Source organism: Labrus bergylta, unplaced genomic scaffold (assembly GCF_963930695.1).
Source record: "Labrus bergylta unplaced genomic scaffold, fLabBer1.1 SCAFFOLD_221, whole genome shotgun sequence".
Taxonomy (NCBI): Eukaryota; Metazoa; Chordata; class Actinopteri; order Labriformes; family Labridae; genus Labrus; species Labrus bergylta.
Genome location: NW_027077239.1, coordinates 10001 through 19066, shown reverse-complemented (window position 1 = coordinate 19066; position 9066 = coordinate 10001). Strand labels below are relative to the sequence as shown.

Sequence of the window (9066 nt, the reverse complement as noted above, 5' to 3'; positions counted from 1 at the left end):
TCTCTCTCTCTCTCTCTGTCTCTCTCTCTCGCTCTCTCTGTCTCTCTCTCTCTGTCTCTCTCTCTCTGTATCTCTCTCGCTCTCTCTGTCTCTCTCTCTGTCTCTCTCTCTGTCTCTCTCTCTGTCTCTCTCTCTTTCTGTCTTTCTCTCTCTGTCTCTCTCTCTGTCTCTCTGTCTCTCTCTCTGTCTCTCTCTCTATCTTCTCATGATGTTAAAACACAGAAACAAATGTTTGGTGGATTAACTCACATTCAACTTTATTATTTCATCGTTTTTTTTAACTTCCTGTTTATCCAGAGGCTTTCAGAATAAAAAACAAAGTTTGACATCAAACAGATGAAATCATTTTTAGATATAAATTAATCAGACCAAACTAAGCGAACACAGATCAGACAACTTTACAGAGTTAACTTTTTACAGACGTCATCAAATCACAGGAAGTCAGAGGTCAGCTGTGACTTCTTGTTTTAACAAACGATCAGCTGACGTCTGACTTCCTGTTTGTGTTTCATGTGAAGTTTTTTTATGAAAAGTGGAGAGAAAAACATTTGTACGAATTAATATGTTCTTCAGGTTCTAAAGGTTCTAAAGGTTCTAAAGGTTCTTAGAGAGTCAATACGCTCAGACTCTTCTACGACAATCAAAAACTTTTTTCTAAGCTCACACCTGCATGCCTACAACACCTGTAACACCTGTCAATGTGACTCGATGTGACCCAATTTGACCCAATGTGACCCAATGTGACCTCAATGTGACCTCAATGTGACCCAATGTGACCTCAATGTGACCTAATGTGACCTCGATGTGACTCGATGTGACCCAATGTGACTTTGATGTGACTCGATGTGACCCGATGTGACCTTGATGTGACTCGATGTGACCTTGATGTGTCTCGATGTGACCTTGATGTGTCTCGATGTGACCCAATGTGACCTTGATGTGTCTCGATGTGACCTTGATGTGTCTCGATGTGACCCAATGTGACTTTGATGTGACTCGATGTGACTCGATGTGACTCGATGTGACCTTGATGTGACCCAATGTGACTTTGATGTGACTCGATGTGACTCGATGTGACTCGATGTGACCTTGATGTGACTCGATGTGACTCGATGTGTCTCAATGTGTCTCGATGTGACTCGATGTGACCTTGATGTGACTCGATGTGACCTTGATATGACTTGATGTGACTCAATGTGTCTCGATGTGTCTCGATGTGACTCGATGTGACCTTGATGTGTCTCGATGTGACTCGATGTGACCTTGATGTGACTCGATGTGACTCGATGTGACTCGATGTGACCTTGATGTGACTCGATGTGTCTCGATGTGACTCGATGTGACCTTGATGTGACTCGATGTGACCTTGATGTGTCTCGATGTGTCTCGATGTGACCTTGATATGACTTGATGTGTCTCGATGTGTCTCGATGTGACCTTGATGTGTCTCAATGTGACCTTGATGTGTCTCGATGTGTCTCGATGTGACCTTGATGTGACTCGATGTGTCTCGATGTGACTCGATGTGACCTTGATGTGACTTGATGTGTCTCGATGTGTCTCGATGTGACCTTGATGTGTCTCGATGTGACCTTGATATGACTCGATGTGTCTCGATGTGACCTTGATGTGTCTCGATGTGTCTCGATATGACCTTGATGTGTCTTGATGTGACCTTGATGTGTCTCGATGTGACCTTGATGTGTCTTGATGTGACCTTGATGTGTCTCGATGTGACCTTGATGTGTCTTGATGTGACCTTGATGTGTCTCGATGTGACCTTGATGTGTCTTGATGTGACCTTGATGTGTCTCGATGTGTCTCGATGTGTCTCGATGTGACTTTGATGTGTCTCGATGTGTCTCGATGTGACTCGATGTGTCTCGATGTTACCTTGATGTGTCTCGATGTGTCTCGATGTGACTCGATGTGTCTCGATGTTACCTTGATGTGACTCGATGTGACTCGATGTTACCTTGATGTGTCTCGATGTGACCTTGATGTGTCTCGATGTGACTCGATGTGACCTTGATGTGACCTTGATGTGTCTCGATGTGTCTCGATGTGGCCTTGATGTGTCTCGATGTGACCTTGATGTGTCTCGATGTGTCTCGATGTGGCCTTGATGTGTCTCGATGTGACCTTGATGTGTCTCGATGTGTCTCGATGTGGCCTTGATGTGACCTTGATGTGTCTCGATGTGTCTCGATGTGACCTTGATGTGTCTCGATGTGTCTCGATGTGACCTTGATGTGACCTTGATGTGACTCGATGTGTCTCGATGTGACTCGATGTGACCTTGATGTGTCTCGATGTGACCTTGATGTGACTCGATGTGACCTTGATGTGTCTCGATGTGACCTTGATGTGACTAGATGTGACCTTGATGTGATTCGATGTGACTCGATGTGACTCGATGTGACCCAATGTGACCTTGATGTGACTCGATGTGACTCGATGTGACCCAATGTGACCTTGATGTGTCTCGATGTGACTCGATGTGACCTTGATGTGACTCAATGTGACTCAATGTGACCTAATGTGACCTTGATGTGACTCGATGTGACTCGATGTGACCTAATGTGACCTTGATGTGACTAGATGTGACCTTGATGTGATTCGATGTGACCTTGATGTGTCTCGATGTGACCTTGATGTGACTAGATGTGACCTTGATGTGATTCGATGTGACTCGATGTGACCTTGATGTGACTCAATGTGACTCAATGTGACTCAATGTGACCTAATGTGACCTTGATGTGACTCGATGTGACTCGATGTGACCTAATGTGACCTTGATGTGACTCGATGTGACCTTGATGTGACCCGATGTGACCTTGATGTGACTCAATGTGACTCAATGTGACCTAATGTGACCTTGATGTGACTCGATGTGACTCGATGTGACCTAATGTGACCTTGATGTGACTCAATGTGACTCGATGTGACCCAATGTGACCTTGATGTGACTCGATGTGACCTTGATGTGACCTTGATGTGACTCGATGTGACTCGATGTGACCTAATGTGACCTTGATGTGACTCGATGTGACCTTGATGTGACCCGATGTGACCTTGATGTGACTCAATGTGACTCAATGTGACCTAATGTGACCTTGATGTGACTCGATGTGACTCGATGTGACCCAATGTGACCTTGATGTGACTCGATGTGACTCGATGTGACCCAATGTGACCTTGATGTGACTCAATGTGACTCAATGTGACCTAATGTGACCTTGATGTGACTCGATGTGACTCGATGTGACCCAATGTGACCTTGATGTGACTCGATGTGACCTTGATGTGACCTTGATGTGTCTCGACATGTCTCAGTCAGAGGTGTGAGCGACTTACTAAGTGTCTCCATCTGAGGGTCCACTGGTTCCAGTTAAACCAGTTAAAGTTCTCCATAAGTGCTGGGAGTCAGAATCAGCTGACAGTTCAGTTCAGCCACAATGACGCCATTGGGAGGCATTCACACTTCCTGTTTCCTGTCCAAACAAACTCTGCGACTCGTTCTCATCGTTTAGGACGATGAGGTGACGTTCCCTGAGGACGCCGCTGTCGTCTCCCTCTGCGAGTACTCCGCTTCCTCCTTGTTGGGGTGGGAGGAGTTATCTGACTTGCTTCGGCTAAACTCCGCCCCCATGATGGGCCCAGTGAACTTGGTGCTTGGGCGGAGCCAGGAAGTGCAGCAGAGCAGCGTCTTGAGGAAGGCTCGGCGCATCTCGTTGCTCGTCAGCGTGTAGATGAGCGGGTTCATGGCCGAGTTCAGGACGGCGAGCGCCAGGAACCACTCCGCCTTGTAGAGGATGGGGCAGGTCAGCGTCTCGCAGGCGGCGTCCAGCAGCAGGAGGACAAAGAGCGGCGCCCAGCAGGCGATGAAGCAGCTCAGAACGATGATGACCGTCTTCAAGAGTGCCATCGACTTCTCCGAGCTCTTGATGTTGGCGCCCGCATTCCCGCGACCGTTGGTGACTTTGCGGAAGACGAGCTTGCGGCTGCGCGTGCGAACGAGGGCGTAGATCCTGGCGTAGAGAACCACGATGGCCATTAGGATGATGCTGAAGACAGTGGTGCAGAACAGGATGTAGGTCTTGTGGTAGAGCGGCAGCACGGTGGAGCACGCCGTCATGCTCTCGATGCAGTTCCAGCCCATGACGGGCAGACCGCCCAGCACGGCGGCGATCATCCACACCGTGCTGATGAGCAGGAAGACGCGGAACGTGTTCCCGTTGTTGTGCAGCTTCATCTTCAGCATGGTCAGGTGGCGCTCGATGGCGATGGCCAGTAAACTGAAGACGGACGCCGCCAACGCCACAAACATGCTGCCCTCCCTGAAGAACCACTGCGTGGGCGTCAGCTTGTACGTGTTGGCGCCCGACAGCAGGATGTTGGCGGTGTAGACGCCGCCCGCCAGCAGGTCGGACAGCGCCAGGTTCCCGATGAAGTAGTACATGGGTTTGTGGAACTTCTTGGTCCTCCAGATGGTGGTGAGGACCAGGATGTTCTCCAGGATGATGAAGCAGCACACGATGATGAAGACCACGGAGTCGGCCTTCAGACCCGAGTCCGACGCCGTCTTACGGAACTTCCCCGTGTAGTTGTAGTGTTTGGCGATCAGGTCGGAGGAGCTGGAGTCAGCCATGGCCTGCAGCGGCAGCACGAGACCAGCAGGGGGCACTGCGTCCTCAGATTCAGTCCTTCATGTTAGGCCGTAACCATGAAGAGGAGGAGCGAGGGGCGAGGAGCGGGAGGGGGGGGGGGCATGGTCCTGCAGAGAGAGAGACTACAGTCACACACGGAGAACAGGAAACACACAAAACACACAAAACACTGAGATCAGCTCCACGCACAAACTTTAAACTCCTCACAATCTCACAGACATTATATAAAATATATCCCGAGTTCTAATCAGCTGGTATGATGATCAGAGGTGAAGCAGACTGAACTCTAAGAGTCAAACTTTATCTATGTCCCTCCTTACACATCTTTACCTGCAGCTGTGATAAGTGACCTCTGACCTCCTGCCTGTGACCACAGATCAACATTAAGATTGACTTTATTGATCCCCGCAAGGGGAAATTTCTGTTTCTACACTCAGTAAGTCATGAACACACACAAAATACACACACATGCAGAAACAGGATCCTCTGGACATGCACTAATGGAGAGATGTCAGGGTGATGGAGCGGCCCACAGCGGGCGCTCCTGAGCTGATGGTGGGGAGGGGGTTTGGTGCCTTGCTCAAGGGCACCTCGGCAGTGCTCAGACACCTCTCCAGCTACCAGACCAACTTCCATATTTGGTCTGCACCAGGACTTGAACCAGCAACCCTCTGGTTCCAAAGCCAAGTCCCTACAGACTGAGATACTGCCGCCCAATGAACAAACTTTAAACACGTCTGATGTGAAATCAGGTCTCACATGTGCAGAGTGATGAGGACAGACGGAGGAGAACATTTAATGATTCAACACGCAGAGGAGCGACTTTAAAACACTTTAAACACGTTTTAAAAAGAGGCACTGTTCCTTTAAATCTCCGATAAGAAACATAATGAAGCCGGTCCTCCGGCTGCTGCGTCAGTTTGTCCGTCTTTGATTTAGTCGATTATTTTATTGGCCGATCACTCGACATTTTCTCCAAAGTGACGTCACGTCAGTGTTTAAAAGTTTAAAAACGTTAAAGTGACTGTGACGTGTTTTTTTTCATCTCCGTTAAAAACCGGATTGATTCCGTTACAGTGACCCGGGTCCGGCTGAGCGCGGCTCCGCGTCGTCCCCCTCCTCCATCAGTCCAACATTTAAACTTTGTTTGATTCAGAGTTAGAGACCCTCAGAGTCTCTGCAGACCCTCAGAGTCTCTGCAGACCCTCAAACCTCAGCTCACAAAAGATGAAAATAAGAAAGAAAAGAGTTTTTACCTTCAGTCAGAGTCCGGAGCGAGACACAGCAGCAGCCCGACAGAGAGGAGCGCGACGGAGCACACACACACACACACACACACACACACACACACACACACACACACACACACACACACTGATGATGATGATGATGAAGGCGCTGCCCTCCTCCTCCTCTCCTCTTTGTTTTTTCGCTCTTCAGATCGATAATGGTTTAGTTTATTTTCTTTGTGTTGACTCTCTTCTCCTTTTCAAAAACACAAACTAAATAAAACAGGAAAAGTGAGACACAGCAGGAGCAGAAAGATTTCACAACAATAAAAGAATCATGAAGAAGAGTTACTGAAAGACTGCAGAGTACAAACAGATCCTTTTATCAAAATAATCATGATAAAAGGAGTCTACGATTAGAAAGAAGAAATATATATATATTATATTAACTCTATTTCTCCCGTGTGGGAAATAAACAGCTGAACCCCCTACACACACACACACACACACACACACACACACACACAGACACACACACACACACAAACACACACAAACACACACACACACACACACACACACACACACACACAGACACACACACACACACAAACACACACAAACACACACACACACACACACACACACACACACACACAGACACACACACACACACAAACACACACACACACACACACACACACACACACACACACACACACACACACACACAAACACACACACACACACACACACACACACACACACACACAGACACACACACACACACACACACACACACACACACACACACACACACACACACACAAACACACACACACACACACACACACACACATACAGACACACACAGACACACACACACACACACACACACTGCCCCCCCCCATATTGAGTCCAGCTCTGAGTCACTGACCTCTGACCCCTATCACCTCGATGAGGTCAGCGGGGGTGGAGCCAGATGGAGCCCCTCCTCCTCCTGCCCCCTATAACTGCAGGTGGATGCTACAATTAAAACCAAAGAAGAAGAGCTGGACGGATGATGGTCAGCATGTTGCTTCTCTGGAGTCAGGAGTGACCATGAGGGATTAGAGGGTGTGGTCTCCCTCCTCTCCAAAGACGGTCACTTCTGGCCAAGTTATCAAAGAGCATTACAAAAAAGGCTTATTTTTTTCTGGGACAGCGTAATATCGGCGTCCCAGTCTGTGAGGTGAAATTATGTTTCTGCCACATACACACACGGTCAGACATGCACACACACACACACACACACACACACACACACACACACACACACACACACACAGCGCTGTTCTCCGCTGCTGGATCAGCTGGTCCTGTCTCTCCACTGTAACGCCTGTGAAGATGCTACAGGGTGGGGGTCACCTCGTCTCCCCATTACACCTCCACGACATTGAGTCCAGGTTTGCTTCGCACAGACTCAGATTAGCTGCTAATTGTTGCTAACATGTAAATAAAATAAAGTTCTAATGTGACTGGTTGTAAAAAGTGGTGACTTGTTGGACTGTCTGCTCACAGAGACATATTTAACATGGAGCTCTATGAGGACTGACTCACTGCAGGAGACAGACTCTAGTGGACACTGGAGGAACTGCAGCTGTAAAGTTAGACATTTTAACATGGAGCTCTATGAGGACTGACTCACTGCAGGAGACAGACTCTAGTGGACACTGGAGGAACTGCAGCTGTAAAGTTAGACATTTTAACATGGGGCTCTATGGGGACTGACTCACTGCAGGAGACAGACTCTAGTGGACACTGGAGGAACTGCAGCTGTAAAGTTAGACATTTTAACATAGAGCTCTATGGGGACTGACTCACTGCAGGAGACAGACTCTAGTGGACACTGGAGGAACTGCAGCTGTAAAGTTAGACATTTTAACATGGGGCTCTATGGGGACTGACTCACTGCAGGAGACAGACTCTAGTGGACACTGGAGGAACTGCAGCTGTAAAGTTAGACATTTTAACATGGAGCTCTATGAGGACTGACTCACTGCAGGAGACAGACTCTAGTGGACACTGGAGGAACTGCAGCTGTAAAGTTAGACATTTTAACATGGGGCTCTATGGGGACTGACTCACTGCAGGAGACAGACTCTAGTGGACACTGGAGGAACTGCAGCTGTAAAGTTAGACATTTTAACATGGGGCTCTATGAGGACTGACTCACTGCAGGAGACAGACTCTAGTGGACACTGGAGGAACTGCAGCTGTAAAGTTAGACATTTTAACATGGGGCTCTATGAGGACTGACTCACTGCAGGAGACAGACTCTAGTGGACACTGGAGGAACTGCAATTTTTGGCACTTGAGGGCTGGCGTCTTTTTTTTAGTTCTGCTGATTGACCCGTTGGGAACAGCGCTGCAGGGTGAGTTCCAGGTCAAAATAATAACCGATGCTCATTAGAAAACATTCCTGTGATCATTCCATTTCCTGTCAGCTGATTGGACAGGAATTAAGTTACAGCAGCTGTTACATCACAACAGGAAGTGATGACATCACAAACCCCTCATGGCACTGTGTCTGATGTTGTTTTTATCTTTATGAACAGAAGCTGTGGCTCAGAGAGGTGCATTATGGGATCAGCTCTGTGCGATGTCTGGGCTGTGACCTCACTTCCTGTCCAATCAGCTTCCATTGTTCCCTCAGGTCAAACTGGTCAAACTGGACCAGTTGGTTAACTACAGCTGGGGGACTAGGTGACCTGAACTACACTGACAGGTCTATAAAAAATACTGGGAACACTGGAAATATGAAGTATTTATATTCTCCATGAAGACTTTACTGCGAATAAACTGGAATTTAACTGGTACTACAGGGATGTGGATAAATATAGGAGGTTATGGAAACACTGGAACGTTCGAGGTAGTACAACACAAAAGTGCTGACATGATAATTTTTCAACTTTCCTTAAAAGCCTTCAAAGACACTCTTATACCTGATCAGGAACGCCCCCTGAAGTCGCAAAAAACAACGACTTGGAAACTGCAGAGTCATACTGGGAACACTGGTTTAAAAAGAGGAATAGCTGAAAATCCAGTGCGATAACACTACCAGGATCAGACTGATAATGTATTTGAAATATATTTGCTGTATACTAGGAATATATACCTTGGCTTGA

At 47.6% G+C, this 9066-nt stretch overlaps 2 protein-coding genes across 2 annotated transcripts; both read right to left on the bottom strand.

The window, feature by feature from the left end:
- Window positions 1-231: 231 nt before the first annotated feature.
- Window positions 232-3329, bottom strand: LOC136178445 (filaggrin-like). Its single transcript, XM_065952285.1, has 2 exons — window positions 3312-3329; window positions 232-2371 (listed from the first exon to the last, which is right to left on the bottom strand). Exons 1-2 carry the CDS (start codon window positions 3327-3329, stop codon window positions 779-781), a joined length of 1611 nt encoding a protein of 536 aa, XP_065808357.1. The 3' UTR covers window positions 232-778.
- Window positions 2816-6967, bottom strand: s1pr1 (sphingosine-1-phosphate receptor 1). The gene is made up of 3 exons (XM_065952284.1): window positions 6837-6967; window positions 5927-6172; window positions 2816-4777 (listed from the first exon to the last, which is right to left on the bottom strand). The coding sequence occupies exon 3, from the start codon at window positions 4649-4651 to the stop codon at window positions 3530-3532; it is 1122 nt and encodes a 373-aa protein (XP_065808356.1). The 5' UTR covers window positions 4652-4777; window positions 5927-6172; window positions 6837-6967; the 3' UTR covers window positions 2816-3529.
- Window positions 6968-9066: the final 2099 nt, after the last annotated feature.